This window comes from Aquarana catesbeiana, linkage group LG01 (genome assembly GCF_042186555.1).
Source record: "Aquarana catesbeiana isolate 2022-GZ linkage group LG01, ASM4218655v1, whole genome shotgun sequence".
Taxonomy (NCBI): Eukaryota; Metazoa; Chordata; class Amphibia; order Anura; family Ranidae; genus Aquarana; species Aquarana catesbeiana.
The window spans coordinates 197,193,535-197,218,768 of NC_133324.1; the positions used below are offsets into that span (position 1 = coordinate 197,193,535).

General features: G+C 39.5%; 1 protein-coding gene across 7 annotated transcripts in view; it reads right to left on the minus strand.

Moving 5' to 3' along the window:
* The window catches only part of SEMA6A (semaphorin 6A), a 288,045-nt gene that overhangs the window by 148,125 nt on the left and 114,686 nt on the right, over positions 1-25,234 (minus strand). For all 7 annotated transcript variants that reach the window (XM_073624659.1, XM_073624661.1, XM_073624660.1 and 4 more), the window contains exons 3-7: positions 24,980-25,097; positions 14,713-14,773; positions 10,551-10,613; positions 8,461-8,562; positions 2,690-2,780 (exon numbers count right to left, since the gene is read on the minus strand). In XM_073624659.1, coding sequence (XP_073480760.1) covers positions 2,690-2,780; positions 8,461-8,562; positions 10,551-10,613; positions 14,713-14,773; positions 24,980-25,097 — 435 coding nt within the window. The remainder of the gene's footprint in view (positions 1-2,689; positions 2,781-8,460; positions 8,563-10,550; positions 10,614-14,712; positions 14,774-24,979; positions 25,098-25,234) is intronic.

Consider the following 25,234-nt stretch of genomic DNA (forward strand, 5'->3'; position numbering starts at 1 on the left):
TCACCAAGACCAAAAATGTGTTCCAAAAACCAAATGAAAAAAAGCAAAGCTTTTGCAACTAAACTGATCATATTTTTATTATTGCAATAAATTAAAGATTTGATTCAACTATCCAGATCTGTCCCAGGTACTCTATGTTTACAGAAGCACTACAATATATTTTCCTCAGCAGAGTCCTTTCCGATTAGCGTACCAATTGAAAAGCATTGTCTTTTCCTGGTTTGTTGGTAGGCAAGATCCACACAAGGTAATGCTTTATCATTGCCTGTAAATTTACAGTAGGTAGTCCTATTGTTGGATTACGGCCCGATTCAGCTTGAGAAAGCCATACAGAAAAATAGTTACCTTTGATGCATTTTTTTTGGTATATATTTTATGTTAAAGCTATTTTTTTATGTTGGATAGATTTTGGAAAGGTTAGAAGCTCTGTCAGGTTTTTATTGCCCTCTGTGAGAACCATTAATATTTCAGACCCACAAACAAAGATGAAGTTTGGTAAAGGGGACATAATGTGCATGTTACGTACGACATCACACCATAATGGCACACCAATTACATCTTCTTAGCACACGTTTGTTGCATGATGTATGCTATGGCACATTGCAAAAACCAGCAGCTGTACTTTGTGCATTTGGGTGGTTTGCAACCTATTTTGAATGGACTGCCTACTGTAATGTACCTCAATGCACAAAAACATGCATTGTGCCGCATAACTTAGCAGTGTGAATGGGCCATTTTGTCCTAATATCAAAAGTGCAGAAATTGAGGGGAATTTTCTGGATGGTAAAAAATTTGCCACGTCAACCCTTCCATTGAAGCCACAATACCATTATGGGAGCAAAACTGACAAACGATATACATATTATGCATGTGTGTATGCACTCACACTCATTTTCCCCAGAGCTCGGTGAATATATGATGAAGCTTCACTTTGTAAAGAAAACCCAGTCAGGTCCAAGGAAAAAAAAAAAAAAAAAAAACAGCATTTTTGCTTGCACATGATTGGATGATAGAGCTGCACCACATTTTCTAAGCTCTGGAAAAAATGAGTGCAACTGCACTTGCATAGTGCACAGTCTATTTGCCTTTAATAAATCAACCGCATAGTGTAGAAAGTACCATTCCTACCTTCTGTAACATTACTGAGATGTATGCAGTAATGCATCAGATAGCTCTGATTTCTGTGAAGTTGTTTAAAAAAAATAGATATCCAATGAAATATTTATGCAGACATTGTTTATCTAAGAGGGTGACAAATTATGCTCTTTTCAGTGTTGATGGCATATCATCACACGTTTAGTCTTATTTAAAAATCCCCCTCCTCCCAAACAATATAAAACAAAAAATATAAACCAGAGAAAACCCACAAAAACTATATAAAAAAAAAAAAAAAATGAAGGTAACAAATGACCTTGAGATGCAAATGTGAAATGTATTCACTGACCTTTCTAAACGTTTAAAGCAATGTTTCCAATTACATCTGACATTTCACTTTAACAATGAAAGTAGTATACTTTCTTAAAAGAGCACATAAAAGCCTAATCAAAATTGTACCCAAATGGCAGGCAGTTCCTTACCCAATACAGGCCACAATTTCAACATAGTGCACATGACATTAAACTTCAGAATTAAGTTTAGCGCTCATTAAAATAAAGCTGTTGATTATTTTACCTCTTTTCCCTCCTCTTAATACACTACATGATAGAAACAACATATGCTGCAAAGCAATAATGAGTTACGGGAGGTAATATGTAAGTAAACAGTCGCTAATGTTTATAACAGCATTCCAGTCTCTTTATACTCTATTCCTGCTGAGATATACTCTGCTGAGACAAAGCCAACCGAGCTGGCAGGTCTTAATGACAAATTTCTATGCCCTTTTTGGAGGTATACAAAATGCTAATCAACTTCTATAGACTACATAATGTATCCTAGAGGCGAATGCTAGCCATACACAGTGAAATTTCGAAGGAGAAAAAAAAATTGATTACCCCATGCACACTTAACAGTGTGGCTGGGAAAATCTACAGTGCTGGCTAATGTACCCTGTGACTGCATCTTGTACTACACAGTTACTGTTCAAGATTTTATAGGTTTTTCACCCATCTCAGTTAGTTTTTAAATGGACTTTTGTTGAGCTGGGTGGTTCTGACAGGGCCACCCGCAGCTTGGATTTCCTTCTGAATTGGCTGAAATTCGAGCTGTGAATGGCATAGGGCCAGTTCATATTAAAATAGAAAGTGTTTAAATTTCACTGGCTGCTATGGATTATTGGACTTTGAACAAGCTTGAAAGCGACTTGACATCAAGATTATACTTTGACATTCTGATCATAGCAATATTATGCCATGAGAAAACACAATGCAAGAAAAAAAAAAAAAAATCATATGTATGGGTCAAAATGTAGATAAAAAAAGCCGACAGCTCGATCTTCCGCAAATAATACATTAATCCAGGTGTGGTACAAAATACAGGGCTTACACGTTTCGGCATGTAGCCTTAGGCATGGGTCCAAAAGTCATACAAACACCCCTGACTGGGTTGTTTGCTATAAAACATTACCGTATTTCAATAATAAAAAAGAAACCAAACACAGAAGGTAACTATTCCTAGATTGTGGTGAAAAACTATAACCATTGAAAAAATGTCGAACAAAAATCAGGATCATGGAAAGGGACGATTGGCATACCTGCAAACAGAGCTACGTTGGCATGCTTGGCATCATAGGGACATCTTGCCATGCCACTAATTTCTTCATCCATAAACTCAAGTGTGTCCATCTGTCAAACAAAAACCAAATTAGAACTTTTACTGCAAGAAGCAAATTAGATCAGGAATAAAAAGGATGGAAGAAAGGAAAAAAAAAAAGACAACAAAAAAAAAAAAATGAAGAGCTGGGAGCAGATTTGATGGTCCACGTCCAGTCTTATTGGGATGAAAAGTTTGAAATAAATTTCCTCAAAGACTAGATATTTGGAAAGAATCAGGCAATCAAAAGGCGGATCCTTAGTTTTACCAGGGATCACACGACCAATAGCTTTACCTTTTCATATGTATGACCAGCTTTAATGGGAGCATTTGTTTTTTTTTTGTTTTTTTTAAGAAATGGTACATATTTCTTTTAGTCTCTCAATTACTCTATCAATCCATCCCACCAATATTATTAAAAAAATAGCATTACGTTAACATTAAAGTAGAGGTTGCAGAAATCACTCCTCATTTGGTCTATTGCATTTAACATGGTTAACCACCTATTAGGCGCTCTCCCCACATCTTTTTCCCCTGTCACTGAGAAGCCTTTCCACTTTCTGCTATTTAATCTGTTCATGAGATTTCTCCTGAGCTGCATGTGCCTATGTGGTCTGTGGTGACTGGCACTTGCTCAACATACAACTATGAAATAAAGTCTCCTTTGTTCACAAGAACAACCTTGGAGCAATTCCAGGTAGTGGCTATTGGCTAAACACTAGCTGGAGCAGATGTCACATAGGGGTTACCCATGCCTGAAAACACAAAGAATGGTTATTCTTATGCTCCTATTTTTAAAACATGACAGTAATGACAACATTAAAAAAAATAAATGATAAAAACAGTGACAAGCTACGTCAATAGACCCAGATTGGAGCATGACATGTTTTGTGCCATGTCAGGCTGGGCACAGACTGTTCATAGTGTATTAAATTACTTCACAAGATCAAGGGTGTGCAGTAAAATAATGGTCATAGGTTTATCTTTTGCCTCATTTACATCTACATGTTTTAAAAGAATAGCCTGTGTGGTCCATTAGAAAAAGTCCTGCTTACTGTATCTTTGATGTGGGCTTGTTAGCTCAAAAGTAAGACATGTAAAACCTGCAAAATGCACACAATATACTGCCACTTTAAGCATGAAGGTGTGAATGGGAACCAAGATTAAACTTGAACGAGTCTTCTACTATTCTGATTCTCATCTATTTTGTTAAAGTGTTAATAAACTCAAAACCAAATGTAATATATATTGCAGCATTCATTTTCTTTAGTAGGCTTTTTTCACTAGATGTGAAATGCATTCTATGCATTAAGATAAAAAAACCTTCTGTGCAGCCATCCCAGTACCCCCGAATACTTACCTGAGCCCTAGTGATGTCCACGGAGTTCCTCGACCTGTTTGGCTGAGACACAGCAGTGGCGCCATTGGCTCCCACTGCTGTCAGTCAGCCAAATCAGGAGAGGAGTGGGGCAGGGCCGAATCGGGGCTCCGTGTCTGAATGGACACAGGGAGCTCTGACTCGGCTTGCGTGCCCCCATAGCAAGCTGCTTGCTGAGGGGGCACTCGACAGGAAGGAGGGGCCAGGAGAGCTGAAGAGGGACCCATGGAGGAGGATCTAAACTGCTCTGTGCAAAACCAACTGCATAGAGCAGGTAAGTATAACATGTTTGCTATTTTTAGAGAAAAAAATAAAATATAAAACAAGACTTTACAATCACTTTAAGCCTAATACACACTACTAGGTTTTTTTCGTTCAACTTGAAAAAAACCTGACAGCTCAGTCAGAGCCACTGTACTAGCAATTCCGATGTTAGTAAAGAGATCTGTACTGGTAGGGTGACGCCCCCCCCCCCTCTAGCCAGAACACTCTGGGCAGCACTCTCTGCCATTGGCTGAGAGCGCTGATCGGGAGCCGGTCAGCTGCTGGTTTTACAGCATGCTCGCACTCCAGCTTCTTTTGGACCAGCTGGCATACACACGGGCCGAATGTCGGCCAGTTCAATAAAAACTATGTGGCCCCGACATTCGGCCGTGTGTACTATGCTTTACTGGCCAGATCAATAGATGAAAATAAAAGAAAGAAAGCCTAAAAAAAGAAAAAATAATGCAGTCCTCACATCTAAGAATTGGTAAGCTGCAATATAAAATATAATAAATATTTGCTTTTGGGTTTAATACCACTTTAGGTTGTGGATGGGTCCAAATGTTATTATCTGGCCTTTTAAAAGTTGTTTTTACACAGTTCTATATCAGGCATTCACTCTTTGTTATGGATCCAACGGATCTTAATTTCATACGTCAAACAGGTAAAACATAAAAGAAAGTCAAACGTCAGTGTCTATTGATGCTCTGCAATCAAAGCTTGTATTTGAAGAGTATCCAGTATCAGGAACTGAAGCAAATCATACATCATTGTTGGCTATTTTGCAAATTTGGATGCAATCCATCTTGCAGATACATTCTTCGCAATGTTATACCTGACATAAATCAAAAACTGCTTAAGGTTCGTGAGAAGTAACCTTGCTTGCCGTACCAGGCAGCAATTAACTTTTTAACTCATATGTTATAAAGCTTTCATCACTCAGCTGAGGACCTGTCATCATTTGTTTTCTGTCATGAATTTTCACTGTCCAGCCTCTCAGAAAGCAATTACTTTTGTGGGCAGCATAACTAAGCTGGAGTTGGAAGAGTCATAAGAAAGGAAATAAGCTGGGCTTATTCCACCTATGATGCCCATCTGCCTTTTTACTTTGCTGCCCAGGAAAGAGGCTCCATCATCTGTTCAGCGTGTCAAAGGTTGATGGAGTACCATCTGCAAAGCTTGCCGAACAGACAGGAAGAACACAGGTGTCCATGTTAACTGGTGTGCATTTCCCCTACACATCTCACTTGTGGTTCAAATGACATGGACAGCAGGTGATGATATCTACTGAGGAAGGACGATATTTTAAGAAAACATCTGTGAAAACGGAAGAGATGGATCACTTGTATTACGTAAAAGGTTAAAAAAATATATATTCCCAAAAAGAGCAGAGCAAAAAAGCTAAAGGCAACTTATTAGGACTTGTTAGAAGCATTAATTGTAACGCATGAGAAAGAATTGATGACAAGGGGAGTAAGGGAAGTCAGTGCTTGGCACAGCTATTGGAAAACCAGCTGCGTATTCCTCACAGTTACACGGAGAATGGTGGAGGAGTGCAGGAAAAGCAGACTTTTCTAGCACTTAACCACTGCCTACCAGCACTGATAAACAAAAGGATTAAAAAGAGAGACGCACCCTCTACTAGCACCGGCTTCCCTTCGGATTCTAAAAACAGGTGTCCATTTTTATCTAAAGAATTCAAGTACACAACACCTAAAACCAATGTGACTGTCTAGAGATTCGTATAATTTAACATCCAATTACTGAAAATAGCAGCAAAACACACACTGACTGGTAAGCATTTAACAGACTCCCACCAGTTTCATTAGAAAACAGCGAGAAGGCATTCATTAAAAAATACTGCATTTTGTTTATTCACTTCGATGTAATAAAAATTACCACAGTGCCCACATTTTTAGTATTGAATGCAAAATACTGTAGCGTGCACTGAGAGAAGGGAGAGATCTATGGGAGGTAAACAATCAGCTGCTGCCCCCACAGCTATGGATGATCATCAGTGAAATATACAGGCCCCTGGGATCGGGAGGTAGCTTATTTTCCAAGGCCTGCAGTGGTGAGAAAGATAAGAGGAAAGATACCAAATTCCAGCACAGTAAAGCAGGTGTGCAACCCGCTCAGTTATCTGCAAGGCCTCAAGACAGCACACTTGGCTAATTTATCTGTCTAGTTGGGTTATAAGAACAATATGCCAAAAGACTATTTTTATTGGGCCTGCTGCATGTAAACAGCATACAGATTGTAACCAGAAAATGAAGTGCTTTTCATTAAAGCGTTATTGTGGAATTATCCTCTTACAACAGAAGGCCTCCACACATTTCATTAATATTGAACACACAAATGGTCCTCATTTAGGAATGGCAGGTGGAGATATGCAAATTAAGTCTATGTGCCCTGTAGTCATCTGCAGATCCCAAACCATTGGTTTTAGCATAGAAAAAGCCCAAATATAGAGCACCATTTTTCCAACTTGCATACTACTTATTTAAGCTCGTTAACCAGGAAGCCGTCCCCGTCAGGAGAAGACCGTGATTATAGCAGCCACTTGCAATAATCACACGTGAATCCGGCAGACTGGTTGTTACCCAAGTAGATCGATCAACTTGGTACATTCAGCCTGCCCATTAATGGTTTGAAACTTGTCCGGTTCCTGCTGAACCGGCCGAGATGCGAACCATGTATGACCGGCCTAAGGCTGCATTCACACCTGAGTAGAGCTACTTTCAGGCATTTTTGAGAGTTTTTGAACATTTTTAGAAGTGTGTTACAAGCATTTTACAGCTTCAGGCATTTTTGTTTAGTCAATAGAAAGCACTAGGGGGAGGAGATTAAAGTGATATTAAAGTCTTATTTTTAAGAGGAAGAAAAAAAAAAAAAAAAAAAAACACACGCACAAACTACTCATACTTACCTGCACTGTGAAGTGATTTTGCACAGCGCAGCCCAGATCCTCCTCTTCTCGCGTTCCTCACGGGAACACCAGGCCCCTCCCTCCTGCCGAGTGCCCCCACAGCAAGCAGCTTGCTGTGACTCTGTCCCACCCCCTCTCACTCCTCACTAGCTCACTGACTGACAGCAGCGGGAGCCAGTGGCATCCAGTGATGTCTCAGCCAATGAGGAGGGAGAGTCCTGGATAGTCAAGCCTCTCATGCAACATCGCCGGATCGAAATGAGGCTCAGGTAAGTATTAGGGGGGGGCTGATGAACACAGGTGTGTTTTTTTTGTCTTAATGCATAGAATGCGTCAAGATAAAAAAACCTTCTGCTTTTAGAACCACTATAAAGGTTAAGGGCTGCTGTTTGATGTTGCACATTTTCAGGAATTCCCATTGAAGTCTATGGGGCCCAATCTGCCAAAAAGTAGTTTGTGTACTTTTTTGAGTGACAGGCATTTTGCTTCAGTGGACAGGACGCTCAGATGGGAACAGGGGCCATTGAAATGAATGGTTTTGGCTTGTTGAGTGTTAAGGAGCTACAAGTTTCAAGCAGAAAATTGCTCAGGTGTCAACGGGGCCTAAAAAGGGGAAGTGTGGGAATGCTAAAAACAATAAACATACATACTTGCCTACCTGCTGCAGCATTGCTCCAATCCTGCACCTGTCCCTCGCCAGGTCTAAGCCTAACAACTGAGCAATCAATGACCACTGATTGCTCAGTTCTCGGGTTCGCTGTAAGCAGAGTTTCTCAATGTCAAGTACTGGATTTGATTCCGTAAAGTGAATTCTGATTGTTTGCTTTGGGTTGCCACACTTTGTTGCACTCTTAATGAAAAATCCTGTTATGGTCTCACATTATTGTCATCATTTCAGTTAGACGTTGTGACGTCTTCGCTAAAATGCATGTATTTTTACAGCTTGGAACATCAAGAACTGGTTTGTATGTACTGTAAAGCACTGTAATCTGTCACCACTATACAATTGCCTGTAATAAATAAATACATTTATACACACCGATGTGTAACACTGGTGAGTGGCGTTATACATTTTATAGTCAGCTCTGTTAACCTTATTTAGATCTGAAATAAATAAAACAAGTAAAAAATAAATACTCACCCTATAATTTCTACAGGCAGGATTGAAGGCATTTGTTCCACAGACAAACAATGTTTCTTCATCCCTTTTTAGTAGAACCTTAATAAAATTATGACATTCATCCTGCAGATAGGAAAACAAAAATACATTTTTAGGTTCAGCATAGCAAATTATCAAGATGCCATTACATCAACTAGTGTATCTATTCTACCTTGTCTAACCTACCATGATTCCATTCAACATTGTTTACCCAGCCATGATTAGGTGTCCTATGGTGCGGCACATCTCTAATTTAGAGGTGTTCTTTTTAGCGGTCCATAAATTATGAAGGCAGTCAGACATGCATGCATCATCCATAGAGATGGGACTAAATACTACTACCGGCACCAGTTATCTCAGGCGTAAGAATAGTGATTGGAGCAGGGTTTCTAATGAGTTCAGACAGCAACTGTGGGCTTACCAAAGACATGAGATTGATGGCCGTTTCAGCACAAAGTTTCTGCTCATAGGTTAACTAATGTATGGGCATCCTATTCTACTCCATTTTCATAATCTCAAGCTATTCTGGCCCATGAATATCTATGCCTTTCTTTGTAACCAGAGAAGTTCCAGTTGGGTGGCTTTAATCGTTAATTATTAATAGGAAGTTATTAAATGCCAGGCACAATGCACCAGGCTGTCACTCTCTATTAGAAGAGTAGTCAGTATGGGGCAGAATGATACAGAATTCTGTTTCAAAGAGCTGCTGAAAATGTTATTTTTTATTTAATCATGCAATGAAATTACACTATAAAAACTTCAGAGAAATCATTCCATGCATTCTTTAAGGAAACCTCAGTTGAAAGTCTGTCCCTAGCTGATTTTTTTTTGGTAGCTTTAGATAAAGCGGGGAACGGTTAGAACCCTTCTTAGGTTTTTTTTTTTTTTTTTGCTATCTGTGGACCATCTGAAGAGATTTTCCCTCACCTCCAATCTGGTGACAATGTTTCATCAGCACAGACAGGCCCCAACCAGCAATATACACACACACACACACACACACACACACACACACACACATACATACTTTTTCGTTCAACCCACTAAAAAACTCACAGCTCAGGCCGGAGACGGTGTACTAACGATCCAATGTTAGAACACAATAGCACAGCAGGGGAGATCGCTGTACTGACAGAGGGACACCCCCCTAGAACACTCCGGTCAGCACTCTAATGCTCTGTACACACGGTCGGACATTGATCGGACATTCCGACAACAAAAACCTAGAATTTTTCCGACGGATGTTGGCTCAAACTTGTCTTGCATACACACGGTCACACAGTCGGGACTATAAACGGGGCAGTAGCCAATAACTTTTGTCTCTTAATTTAATCTGAGCACGCGTGGCACTTTGTGCGTCGGATTTGTGTACACACGATCCGAACTTCCGACAACAGATTTTGTTGTCGGAAAATTTTATAGCCTGCTCTCAAACTTTGTGTGTCGGAAATTCCTATGGAAAATGTGTGATGGAGCCAAAACACGGTCGGAATTTCCAACAACAAGGTCCTATCAAACATTTTCCATCGGAAAATCCTATCGTGTGTACAGGGCATTAGCCATTGACGGAAAGCGCTGGTTGGGAGTCGGTCAGACCGTTTTCGGTCCTGACCCTTCAAAAAGCCATTCAACCAGCTTCTGTTGGACCAGCTGCCATACACACGGGCCGAATGCTAGACAGTTTCTATTGAACCTACCAATGTTGCTCAACATTCAGCCCATGTGTACTAGCATTTTCAGAATAATATCAGGGATGCCAGTTTCTATACTTCTTTTGGCTGAGGTTTAATTTAAAAAAATAAAAGTTACATTTTTTGGCTAACACAGTGCTGCACTTTGTCTTCTATTACTGCTAATCCCATTCCTAGGGTCTTGTACAGGATTCATTTTAACATGATATTTATCGGTAAACAAGACACTGTTCTGCAATTTACAGTCACCAAGTTAATTGAAAAAATAATTACCGCTGGAGCAGTTTGTGCTGTGATCCATAACACATCACAGACTCTCAGCACAGATAAGCGTCTAAAGGGTAACCTTTGGTGTCAGGCAGAGAAATGGAAACTGCCTACCTTATGCTTTCCCTTCATTCTGCAGGTGTCAACATCCGGCTGCTTGGATTTCCATGTCAGTTTCTGCAAAGATCGGGTGAGGAGAAAATCAATTAGCACTCCAGAGACTGCCATGTGTTTGATTTTTAATGTCAAAGTTGAATTTGGGAAACAAGCTGCAGGACAGAGGTTTAAGCGATGCAAGTGTCTCCCTTGTGATTAATTGTCATATATTTAAGGCATCTTATAATGCAAGGTTTGAAACGTCCAACATGTTCTCTTTGACAGGTGTATGGTCACTAGGGCAATACGGCCGTACAAGGCTGTGTCAATTGTTGATTGCCTGTCTGTACAGATCTCCAGAAAGCTCGCTTTGCTGCCTCTTTACTCTGTAGCCCAGGATAAAACATTTACTGCTTTGCAATTGTATGTCACTAATAACACACTATTGTACATGGGCGATGTAAAAATGTCAGGCTGAAAAAAAAAAACAAAAAACAATGGTATCGCAATGAATAGAGGCACAGATATGACACACTTAGTTGTCTGTATCAAGGGATGGCTTTATGATCGTTCTCCTTGTAGCTCTTTGCACCACAGGCATAGCAATATGCTAATGAGGCATGCAGCTCTAGCAGGCAATATAGAAATCCCTGGGTAGAGTTTCACACCATCAGCATAATAACACAGAGAAGTACAAAGTTGAAGAAAGAGATGCTCAGCATTCCAAAAGGAGGATTTCTGCGTCTTTGATGTGAGCTCTATTTTCTATAGAATAGCTAAGACTTGGGAGTGATGCATATTCAAGAAGATGTATAGGATTACTAACCAGTGCTTGTAGATGTTACTTACTATATAGCAGAGGGATGTTAAGATGGGTTGGTGTTGGGGTATATCCAATCCTTCAAAGCCTTTTCCTAGATTAGTTTTGTTTAAAATTATACTTAAAGGTGCTTGGATGTTCAGAAATAGAGATGAGCTTGGTTGTGTTGGTCAAAGCAATGCTGCTTTTCAAAGTTTCTAATATTCAGAGTTTCTAATGTTCAGTATTTCTAAATTTAAAATAATGCACCTAGGCAAAAAGAATCCCTTGACAGAGTATAACATTGTGGGTACAGTGTTGGTCCGCACTACAGAGGAAAAGTACTTATTTCAGATGATTACAAAATAAACAGTATGACCAGGCAGTGGGAAAAGTGAAAATCATTCTAGTATTCGTCACTAGAGGGGTCGCCATCAGGAGAAATCAAAATTGAAAAATCAGAAGTCCTGATTTGCCTACATAGATCTTATTTAGACTACCGTGTCCAATTTGTAGAGCTCATTTACAAAGTCCAGAGACCAGCAACAAGATTAGTGAAAGGTCTGAGGGATGAAACATCTCAGGAGAGACTTCTGGAACTTAATATGTACAGTAAAGAAGAAAGAAGGTAAAGGGGAGACCTGATTGAAACCTGAAGGGCAGTATTTTCAATATGAAGCCATGTACAAAAACACAGGGACATAACCATAAACTAGCAGGAGGGAAGTTCAAAAACAAATCTTAGAATACAATAAAAAAAGAGTAGCCGATACTTGGAATAGACCTCAAGCAGAGGTAGGGAGTCAGTCAACAGTAAGTGGATGCAGATATGCTTGGGACTAGATAGATAGATAGATTTTTTTTTATTTGTTGTGTTATTTTGCGTTCGGATACTTTTCTGAACCCATGTGGCCAAGCATACCAGGAAGCGGTCGCCTGTAAGTGACCAGTCATCTGTGGGGGGGCAAAGTATATGTGTAGCCATTACATGTCACAAGTTTCTGCAAGGCTTGGCCATGTGGGTTTGGAAGAGCATCCAAACATGCCTAAGCTCATCTATATTCAGAAACATTAGAAACAACCCAACTGCATGACCTTTTATTTTTTATTTTTTTATTTCTTGATACACCCAAGCACACATGTAAACCCGATTATAAATATTCCAAAATGTGTTTGCCCTATTTGTACTGAGAACAATTTTCTTTTGTGTGAACATATTCAAACCACCCAATACATTTACTCTGTATCTTCTGAGGATATCAGTATTTTCTGACAACAAACAAGTTGATTATGTAATGACAGATTTAAAATACAGTTATGGAAAAAAGGGCAAGAATGGTCTGCAGTGGGGAAACCTACATGCCCAAGGCACCAATAGTGAAGCCATTTGAATATACAGACCAGGCATTAAAAACCCTGCCCATTGCAACCTACCATCCGTCTCACATCCTGGGGTAGGAGAAAAACATGCAGCCTAAAATTAGGTCTGCGGTGACTCCAGTCTGTAGTAAAGTGAGAGCTTTTGGAACAAAAGGTGAAATGGGCTACCTGAAACTTTTTTTTTTATTCCAGCACAATATTGATAGGACCAATAATGCATTTAGTAAAAGCTCTTATATTGTCCTAAGCTACCAACATAAATCTTTGCTGAAGTTGCTGAAGGCATTAAGCAGCTGCACTCACAATTCAGGTAGACTTCTGACCTTGGGAACATACATTTTGACCTCGCTTTATTCTTTTCCACCTCTATGCATTGAACATATGTTTCAAGCCTTACACATATGTCCCTCCAGAAATATGAATTCCCAATTTTAATATAAACACCAAATATCATAATGAAAACACTGTAAACCCAGGAAAAAATATAACACAGCCACTTTGTTTTGAACCTGCCCAGTTATTTAAAAGTTCTTATAACTTTTGAATTCTTTATAAAAGTACTGTATGAGATGGTGTGCCTTATGCAATGCATCAAGTTGATAGCCAAGGAGTGAGTAAAAGCATTGCATTAAGGCAATCACTTATTAACAGCAAGAAAAAAACATTGCTAAAAATGGCTGTTTGTGTTTTAAGTAAATGTTAACACATAATGCAAATGCATAACTCAGCTGGATGAAAGCCACTTGATGGATAATCCTGCGGGCATTCTGACACATTTCCATCAAGGCAACATGAGAGCAGGAGTTGAAGTCTTTTCACAAATCCATCTATTAAGTAACTGTATTTTCGGTCTTTAAATAAGCTTGGTCACCCAGCTGTTGAAAGAAAGCTGCAGCCCTCTAAGATCTATAGCAGGGGTTGGCAACCCGCAGCCTACGGACCAAACCCGGCCTGCCACTGCTGAATGTCAGGCCCATCAGTGCCCGCGATTAATTCAAGGGCACCCAGCCCACAGACATTTTCGCCGCTGTCCTTTTCATTGGAGAACGGCCGTTACCACAGGGCTGGATGGGGCGGGAACTGCTGGAGTTTTTTCATTAAACAGCAGGTGATGGGCTCCCGGGCGATCCTCGCAGCCAATCACCAGCCTGTTAATGTGAAAAGTTAATTTCAGCAGTTCCTGCCCCCATCCAGCCCTGTGATATCCATCTCTGCTGCTCTGCTTGCTGTACACCTGTGTAAGGTAGAAGAGTTCTACCTACACAGCATGCGTTTGTGGGGTGGGGGGTGCAGGGGACTGTACAGTGGGGGGGTGCAAGGGACAGAGGACCGTACAGTGGGGGGGTTTAGGGGACAGAGGACACTGCTATAGGGGTACAGACGACACTGCAATAGGGGGGACCGGAACACCATCTCCAGACCATGCTGGCTAGCAGGGCTGGCGACAGACACCCTTGGGTGCCAGGATGGGGGGGGGGGGGGGGGGGGTTGGGGGGGCAGTAAAATCCAAATCCCCAGCTACATACTCCCTCAGGGTGAACTAGCTTTGTATTAGTTAGGCACCTTAAAGTGAGGTAAACCTGTACTGTCAACATTACTGTTAGGATTTTTATTATCTTCATTTATTAGCAGGTGAATGTGGCCTTCCATGCATTCGCATACACTGAATCCGGCCCTTAAGTGAAAAATGGTTGCTGACCCCTGATCTATAGGAACTGCAAGTCACAGCATGCATTGCCTAAAGATGGCATAGCATAATGGGTCTTTTGGATATTCAGTTACAGAATAGCAGCTTGTCTATCAATTTACTAATGCATAATGGGCAAGGAATGGAAGATGATCAGGAGATTGGCGCTCTAAAGAAATATAATTTATCTTAAAACTCTCACAGGAAAATCTCTATGCACCAGCAACAATAAGCATAACGTGCACTTATATATAAAATGTTGCAACAAGCACACCCAATATTACACAACCCTCCACCCCCAAACAAACACTTACTTTGCTGAAATAGATTTCATCTGATTGTGGCGTGTCCAGGTCTATCGTATAAATGTGATCCCTGGAAAGAAAGGGAAATATTACCATAAATGGGCATTGAATTATCTGAATTAAAATGATTAAAATAAATAATAAATAAATATGAAGGTTTATACATTTCAGTTGTTATACTATACGGCAACTTAAATTTCACAAAACACATAAGCTGGTTACAAAATGTAACTCTGACAGGATTGGCTAATATGGGCAAAGTTTTTATTTTTTTGTTTGTTTTTTTTTACTTTTACGTTTAAAAAGATTAATTTGTATTATAGTGCTCACAAATTCAAGCGTGCTTATACATCCTACACTGAACAAACCTATATATACACACTGTAAACGTATCCTAAACATGCACCATTTAGGAGATATTTACTGTATATGCAGCCGATAACGTCATTGGCGCATGCGCTCTAAAAGAATGGCCTGGGCGGTGCCAGTCTAGTGCCGTAAACGGCAGCTCTCCCGCACATACACGGGAGAGACGTCTTTGTGGCTCCAGCCAGAATGAAGACAGGTGAAGATGGAAGCAGCCTTCAGTGGTGACTGTGAATCGCTGGAATGCTTCGTTTTCAGGTAAGCTTCACATAATGTGCTAGTATGCAATGCATACTTTTCAGGTGAAAAAAAAAAAAAAAAAAGAAAAATCACCCAGCAGTTAACTACTGCTTTAAAGGATCATACAATCTAACACAATCATATAACATAGAAAAGGGCTTATTAGTATAAAAGCCAGTTAATTGTTTTGGGCTGTGAAAGGAAATCAGGGTAGCTGGAGGTTATCCACAAACAGCATATGCAAATACAGTACAAGAGAATAAAATGTCCATTTAGATAGAGGCACAAGGAAAACTAAACCATTGATTCCAGGATTGAAGTGCAAAAATTGGCCAGGTTGGAGACACCATGCTCACTCTTATCAACAGTAACCAATCTGATTTGGGCTATTAGGTTTCCAGTGGTGGGTAAAAGATGAGAACTTCACAAGGGAAGTGCAGTAGAGATGTAGGAGACTTAGAGGAACTTCAGTCTACTCACATAATTTGTAATAAAAACATCTTCCCTCCAACCACTCTGCATATTATTTTATATATACTGTGATTCTGTACTTGCCAAATATGCTGCAGAAATCTCCCTCCACTGAGTCTGGCTGCAACCTTTTTAACTGTGGGCAGCTGAAGCTGCTGTCTGTTCACTTCCTGGATTTACACAGACACACCTCCAGCTCTGCAGCTCTCATTGGACCTCTTATGACTCACCCCCCTCCCTTCCTGGCAAACTCTCACAAGAGAGAGCCGTGTATGAGGTCATAAGCCTAGGCTTTTTAGCAGGCAAGAAACAAGAAGTGGGCTGTATAAGGTATTTACTGACAGAAAAAAAAAAGTTTTACTATCCAAAGTTAAAACAACAAGGGCAGAGTATTTATGAAAATGGGAAGATGAAAAAATGACTGAAGTTCTGCATTAATGCATCTTTTGGCGATACCCGAAACTATTCAGATACTGGAAGGATGTCGATACCATTTGCTCATGGTCACTATTCTACAGGATCCTATTATTTGCATGGTGGTTATGTCGACCAGGAATTGTTTAACCCACCCAAAACAATAATGCAATGATCAGGCTTCTTTATATAACCTAAAAGCAAATAGCTTAGTTTAGGATGTGACCACCCCCCCCCCCCCCCCGGCTAGAACAGGTAAACTTTTTGTTACGTCAAAAATTAACATATCAACATAGAAATATTTCTTAAAAAATTCTTCTCCATTTGGCAGAACTGGCTTGATACTCTGGGACTAGCTTCACCGCAGTTGGTTTTTCATAGGCTACTGAGGGTGCAGCTTGTATACGACTTGAGGAAAGGTAATCTAAGCTCAGTCCTGCATAGCAATAACGTCGTGGGTAAACCAAAAGTCGTATGGAACATGTCCCTTCAGATAGGCACTGGTTATCGCAATTTACTTGCTATGTTATTGTATTTGGTTTTATGTTTTTTTGTACTCCTTGTTATTGCTTCTGTCTTGTGGCATTTCTATTCTGTGTCAACATTTATTTTTCGTCTTGACACCCTATTGTCTGTATACACAATTTGTTAAAAATATTTTCTGTTTAAAAAAAAAAAAAATGAGAACTAAAATGACTGCTACTTCCATTTACAGTCATAAATATATTTATATCAGTGAAGTTGTGTTACTCCAGACCAGTCATCCCAAAACCCCTATGGCCCTGATAACAATAGCCATACATTATAGTTGTGACTCATCAAGGTTCTTGAAGTGTTCTGGTACTGAATTTAGCCTGAATGGGGAGACCGTGTGATGCGTTTTGGTCACATGTAAACACCACTGGCTGTAAATCATGTGATAAATCCATTCATTAAAAAGCAGCAATAACTCAGAGTGAGCCGGTCTTGCCTGCACATCTAACTACCCTCTTATTTCTTTAAAGGCCAACTACAAATAGTCTTCATATTTCTTCAAACCTGCTCTTCCGACATCCGCAATCATGCCTTTTTTCATAGTCTGTTAGGTCTAGCATTTTTGCTTTTCTCTGTAATTTATTCATATGAAAAGCAAATGTAGGCAGTGAGTAACTGGTGCGTGTCTCTGTTTATGTAATTCCACATATTCAAATGTGAACAGCGGGCCCACTTTTGCTGCAGAAGCATCAATTCTATTTTTTATGGCTGCAAAGTGTTTATTCATTGTCTAGTTGTGTTTACCATCTAGTAGAATGGCCTCCTTCTACATTACACTGGGGGCTGCAGCAAGTAAGTGCTGCAGCTCGTTACTGAATTGCACGGATATGGCTATGTTAACAGAACAGTGAATGTTGGCAGCAGTATACTGTAAGTGCTTCCAAGCCTTCTTCATTGTATCACTCTTTGATGCGCAGTTAGAAAAATGTACCAAAGTTAAAGTATATGAGAATTTTAACTTTTTTCTTTCACCATGATTTGGCCTCAAGTTTGTTAGAGCACTTTTACGGTGACCTGACCCAATGTACACTTGTCAGCTATTCTACACTGGGGATAAGGGAAGTACAACGCAAAATGGAGGTTAATCTATATTTACATACAGCCATAATGTGAAAAGTTTTTTTTTTTCTTTTAAAGCCGAGTCTACATGAAGGAGATATTTGAAAAAAAAAAAATCTATTATAGCATTCCACAAAATTAAATCAGTCAGTCAATCTTAATTATCTTAACTTTCACTAGCTAAAATTCAAGATGGTCAGCCCGGATAGTAAACATATTCCCTGGTGGTGCCTTTTGCAACTAGTGAAGGTACATGATCCTTGCTGGTTCTGTGTAATATTGTATTGGTATAGGATTCAAAACTGGTGTGTAGCAAGAATCCAATGTGCATACATAGGTCATTTTAGGTTGGCTAAGGTCAAAATCCAGCTACAAAGTGCTTCAATAACATTAGTGGGCATGAACACTATGCATGGGAAAAATGGATTTGCCTCATTCGCTTTATTTAGAGCATCTTCTATTGCATTAAGGTACTGTATTATTTTTATTCACCTGTGAATGCTATTCATAGCTCTTTTATGCACACTAGTCTGTAATTTAGATTTTCAAACCCTAATACTAATACTAGTACTTCCAATCTTAAATACATGGAGCAAGCATGTTTGTGGTTTTCTTGTATAATCCCTAAAAATATTGAAAGGGTGAAGCAGCAACAGCAGCAATTAAGCGGTTAATAACACATTCTGGGGCAAAAACTAGTAAACCTTTTACATAATAAAGTGCACGCCAAAGCAACTAGAAAGAAGTTGAGGATTCCAACAACTACTTAACGCTTGTGGCTAAATTCTTTTGTAATTAGGTTCTGTTATCTGCCAAATGCTGTAATATAGAGTGTTCTGGGTTTGCTAAAGAAAAGAACTTCTGTTTGCTTCCTTGGAGCTGGATGCTGCAGTTTATCACGCAGTTCACTTTAATGGCTAAACCACAGTCTGGGTCATTAGAAGAATAACATTAGCTTTCAGCTTAATTTGCTGTGCCCACTTTGTTCTGCTGCAAAGCAATGCCGCAACCCAACACAACACACTCAATAATCGGACCCGATCTTTTCTTGCTAAATGCTACAAGTGAACATTAGTGGGCAACCCTTGGACTGTGTCTGACCAAAGTTAATTTGCTGTTAAGTTGCTGTTTTGATATTCAGTTACAATGTGTTTGCGTGAACAAGTTTACAAGTCCCTCATAAAGAGGCAATATGAGGCCTTTTCACTTGGATAGCTATAATTGCCAAGGAATCCTCATTACTATTGGCACTCTTAGGAAACCTGAAAAAAAAAATCTTTCTGCTTGGCTTGCTTTCTCCCATAATGCTAAGTACATTGGCTAACATAGGCAGCCCTGTCTCGATGGAACTTAATAATGGAATAATTGTACTTCCCACCTCTGTTTGTTAACACAGTGAGAAACTTCCTTTTCCAAAAGGATCCTTACAGCTCTAACTACAGCCCTTTCCATAATAGACAAAAAAGACTTTGTATTACTCAAACAGCAAGTTCCACAAACTGTATGTGATAAACCAGCTTGGCATTTTGCTGCGTTAGTACAAGTAGAAAGAGAAAACCTTTTTAGATGCTTGGTCATCGTGGTAAGGATTCTGTTACCATGGCATAGTCTTGTGGAGGAAGACTATTTGCTCAAATCTACTGGCTGCTCATGACCTATGGTCACTCATATAATGTATATTTACAGGATATGTGCTACAACAGCTGCTGAATGAACAGCTTTGTGGATTCTTGAGGGGCGTGAATCTCTTGACATGCGTTGATCTGCACAGTGGGAAACCATTCAGGCCTTCAGGCAAGGTGGGTGTTCAATGTGTTGGGCAAAATTCCTGTGTTAATGCTTTCTTTGTATAACACTTCCCTCGTGGCACGAAAATATTTGTTCTCTACTTTATTGACTTATGAAACAAAAACAGGGATCCTATTTTAAATGGGAACATGGGACATCACGTAAAAGAAGGGCAACTCAATTTCTGTGGGAAAAAAAATAAATAACATTTGCAAATAAATAAAATTAATATAGCAAATACAATTGTGTCTCAAGTCATATTGTAATTGAATGTTATTAAAAAAATTCCTTTCAATCAGCAGCACTGTAAGTTTCTGTAAACTGCAATGCAATAAGGCTACCTGGAGGCATTCTGTACACAGATGGATTACAGAACGTCCCCCAGATATACAATTTCCTGCTTGTGTGATTGGCTCACTCATTTTCCCAGAGGTCTGCACTAAGATATAAAATCAGATTTTGGGCATTCCCTGCAACAACAAAAAAATAATAATCTTTTTTTGGGGAGTTAATCCCAAAGGGAAATCACATCTGAAGGGATGCAGACCCTGCCAATTTCCTCATTAGAGCCCTGCAGCTGCAGCAGCTGATTGAGAATTATAAAACCATTCCCTTACAGATTTATGCCCTGTACACATGGTCAGATTTTCCGATGGAAAATGTGTGATAGGACCTTGTTGTCGGAAATTCTGACCGTGTGTAGGCTCCATCACACATTTTCCATCGGATTTTCCGACACACAAAGTTTGAGAGCAGGATATAAAATTTTCCAACAACAAAATCCGTTGTCGGAAATTCCGATCGTGTGTACACAAATCCGACGGACAAAGTGCCACGCATGCTCAGAATAAATAAAGAGATGAAAGCTATTGGCCACTGCCCCGTTTATAGTCCCGACGTACGTGTTTTACGTCACCGCGTTTAGAACGATCGGATTTTCCAACAACTTTGTGTGACCGTGTGTATGCAAGACAAGTTTGAGCCAACATCCGTCAGAAAAAATGATAGGATTTTGTTGTCGGAATGTCCGAACAAAGTCCGACCGTGTGTACGGGGCATTACTCTGCACATGGACACAGGCAAGTGGCTACTTTTTTAGTAAAAAAAAAAAAAAAAATTATTAATAATAATAATAATAATAATAATAATAATAGGAATCTGCATCAAAGTTTGTTAAAATCCCTGCAATGTACATAGAACAGCCAGAGGGGAACGTTTTTTTTTTTCCCCTCAACAAAAGTGGAGCTACTTTTTAATGAACCGTATAGTGGCTTGTTGAATTTTTTTATTTTTGTTATTTCGCTATGCCACAAAGATAAATATGAAAGATGGCATATCAAAAAGGGGTAACTTCACTTTCGTGAAAAAAATATGCACAATAAAAAAAATAGCATATACAATCACTGCACAAGCCATACTGTAATTTAATGCTATTAAAATGTTTTCCATTTCCATCTGCAGGGCTGTAGTTTTCTGGAAAATTCAATGCAAAATGGCAACTCCTGTGAAGCATTCTGGACACTTCTGTGTGATTGACTGACTGATTTTTTTTGAGCAGTCTGCACTAAGATACAAGTCACATTTTAGGCATCCTCTGGAACAGAAAGGCACGTTTTGGTGCGTTACTCTCTATGGTTTAAATACGTCTAAAGGGATGTAGACATTGCAACTTTTTTCATCTGAACACTGAGCCTAGGTTTACATATCTGCAATGCAGTGAATCGCATGCAATTTGCACAGAAAAATCACATGCGATGTCTGTGCGGTGCAATTTGAGCCATTTGTATGGCTCAAATCACACCAAATGAGCACAAAAAAGGTGCAGGACCCCTTTTTTTCCCCCCGCACTGAAATCAGATCGCATTGGTATTCACACCTATATGATCTGATTCTGTCAATTGCACTGCCTTTTGTGAACCGGTTTGGAGTGTTAACATTGACACTTTCTGCGGTTCACATGAACAATGTGCTATTTCAATGCGGTACACAGGATTCGCCAGGTTCCTAGCACAGCATATATGGAACCAAGCCTGAAAGTGCACCATTTGATTATAACAAATGCATTTCTATGTCTTACCCCAAATCCCCAGCCTGTGTAAACTACTATGGCAGAAAAACATCTTGCCTGCTGGCCTCATGCAAATAACATTTGGAATGCAGTTATTAATACGACTGAATGATTTCTTTAACAAGAGCATTTAGTAAAGCATTTATATAAAATTTTAAGACACAGTTTTTAAAAGTTGAATGCCAGGCAGCGGAATGCATAACTTAAACCTATATAAAAAGGGAATTAACCACCTCTACAGTAGGTACAATTAATAATGTGCCACTTTTGTTTTGTGAATCAGTGACCCCTGCCAGATAGCAGAGCCAACCCACTGTTCTACACTGCAGTAGAATTACAGCTGGGTAAAGATCATTGGGTCAAGCACACCCCAGTCTGCTAAATTGACTATGAATCAGGTATAGTACATTGATGAGACTACCCTGTGCTTATTATTTTATAAGGTTTCTCTTGCTGGCACATATGCAAGCTGCAGAATCCTGCGGTGTCCTATGTTGGCCCAGCTACTGCCAGTAATGCTGGGCATGGCATTGTAGGAGGCCAATATTAAATACAAATTCAAGTATTTACACCAGTTGCAATTAAAAAATACATTTCAATTTTTAAAAGAAAACCTATCCACATAGATTGGTGTTTTTATATGCGTCTGAAATTCAGCTTGAGAGCTAGCGAAATAAACTATACAGGAATTTTTTTTTTTTTTAATCTCAAAAGCAACACAAAGGCTTCATACTATCAGGGACTGTGTTTTTCATTATTATTTTATCTCTCACTTGAGTGCAGATTGTACATTTTGCATAGAAACAAAAATGAATGCATATGCATGATTGACGTGAACATTTCCGCTGGTAAATAATCATCTATGAATTACAGTCAAAGGCCTGTAATTAGAACAAGCCTATATCCCCACATTTATTCCAGTCTGCTAACACAAAGCAGGCAAATCTTTTTGCCTCTATTGTCTGCTATGGTAATTACCTATCCCTTTTAACTGGTACAGTATTCTGCATTAAAAGTGCTAAGAGCAAGAGAGATGAAATTGTACACTGCGATGATGAGAAGGATATGACACCAGTCAAAGGTCCAAAGCTCACAGTAATTAAAAAGAGAGTGAGATACTTCAGTAGACAACAGTGATGGAAATGTTCTATGCTGATCGCTCAACTACACCTTGTGATGGAAATTAAAGAGAAGACATGCCATAGAAGGTGCTCTCCCATAGCAGATGCAAAGCCATGTCTCAGTGTCTCCTGTTTCACCACAAAGACTATTAGGAGGAAAAAAGGCTGCAGGAGTGTCTATCAAGGATCGTCAACAATTTCCTAACAGGCTTACAACATTCAATAGTGCTTCTGTTGAGAATATTACTTTTCTTTCTTGTAATAACAAGTCATTAGAAGCAGGCTTCGTTGATTGAAAATGTTTAAACTTTGTTAGGAGGAATTTACTCCTGAGCACATTAAACCTTTGCCAAGAGCACCCACCAGATTTGACTTGTATTTGACAACTTTTGACATTTACCTTGTTTATCAGATACATGATCATATTTTTAATAAGAACTGGAGAGGTTTTCTTCCATCATCATTTCACTTAACTTGGTATAACTAGCCACCGCTTAATTTACTTCAAATCTTTGAAGGGATCTCTAACCTAGCCTAAGGCCGGTCATACACAGTTCAAATCTCGGCTGGTTCAGCAGCAACTGCTGAATCTGATGCTGCATGTGTCCCCTGCCGACTCTGCAGTAAGAAATGAGTGATCAAACTCAGCGATCGCTAAGTTCTCCCCTTCCGCTCTGAGCAGAGAGTCGGAACTATCAACCACCAGCTATCTGCGCTGCTCCATTCCTCTGCTCTGCAGCTCACTGGAGCTCTGGTCTGAGGAGGGGGTGGGAGGGGCTGGCTCAGGCTCTTGGCAGATCGCGGAGAGGATGAGCCAGGTGCCAGTCAAGGTTTCCGACCATATGGACCGGCTCTGTGACCTTAGCAGTCAGTGGCTTTTAGCCTGCTGTTGGCTGAAAACAGGTCATAAGGAGTGCACTCCTGTGATCCATAGGATCAAAAATAGAGCCAAAAAAAAAATGTGGCTATACTTCTCCTTTAAAGTGATCCCTGTTTAAACCTCTTGGTCCCTATGTCCAGGTATACAGTACATGGGGACTTGCTTCAGTCAAGATTGAGCTACCTTCCAAAGATAAAGTCCTACCCCTGTTGTTCAACTGTCAAATGCCAGAACCTTTACTACCCACTAAAACCCTTGCATTTGTCAGTTGAATGGCAGGGACAGGGCTTAGCACCAGGAGGGAAAAAAAATAATAATCTGGATTTGAGCAGACACTGAGGACACAGGGATTGGTTTAAAGATCTACACTGGTAATTGCAGGCACCATAAAAAACAAAGTTCCTGTACCTCAATATTGTTGTTACCTTAGAAATGTTCAAGGCCATTTCACAGTGACATAATAAATAACAGTACAAGATTTAATCAAGTCTAAATAAAATGGTCCTCGATTGTTTTACAACTCATAAGAGGTATAAAATGCATGACACCTGTAATGGAGAACCACATGCAATTCGTAGGAAATAGTTGGGAGTCGGTGTTTTGGCTAGACACTGAACATTTTTCCCAAGAATGTGTGTACGATTGAAACATAAATTAACCCTAATTTACATATGTAAAGCAACATAGGCTTAAGTAGAAAAAAAAAAATCATACAGATTGGGTTGCAACTGAAAGTGTGTAGAAAAATCTATGTCACATGCAATCAAACTCTAGTACATGGCTGAACTTGGAGGCAAAATCTTACCCTTATTCAAGCAGCAATGTTATGTAAAGAAGCTATAAAATAAAGTCCATAAATGTATATGTGAAAGCTTTCAGACTTTTTCAGAGCTAGGAATAAATAATATTGCATTGACATATGTCAGATATTAGAGTAAATTGTAATGTTTTACATTTGAGCCTTCTAGTGGAGTAAATTCTAATGTTTTACATTTGAGCCTTCTAGTGGAGTAAATTCTAATGTTTTACATTTAGAGCCATTTCAGACAGTGCTGAGGCTCCCTGCAGTGTCTTTTAATGATGTTATTTTCAAGATCCCAATTTTAATCATTATATTTAATATCTTCAGTTCTACTGAACATAGAAAAAGAAACCGTACGGTAAATTTTTTTAATCCGTTTCTGTTCATCTTTTTTGAAAATCAACACGTGTTTCGTAAAGTAGAGGTTAGCGGTAACCATTTTAAGGCCAACCTGACAATACAGAGAAGCCACATTTCAAATACATTTCCCTAATTAAACAAGGAAAGTCAGAAGATAGAAAGAGGTCACGTACCTAGCAGCTATGTACAGCGTCCGGTTCATTATTATGATCTGCTGGATGTCCATTTTGTGTCTCTGTGTGTTGTTTCTTCCTGGTTTGTGTCCCACAAATACCGGATACTGCTTTGTAACTGTTAGAAAATAAAAACATGTCAAAAAAGTCTTCAAAAGAGCTCACAATTTTCATTTGTCAGGATGTTTGTGCACACAGTGGGGCGGTCACATGTGGCACACCACTAGACAGTCCATTAATCTGATCTCCTTTAGA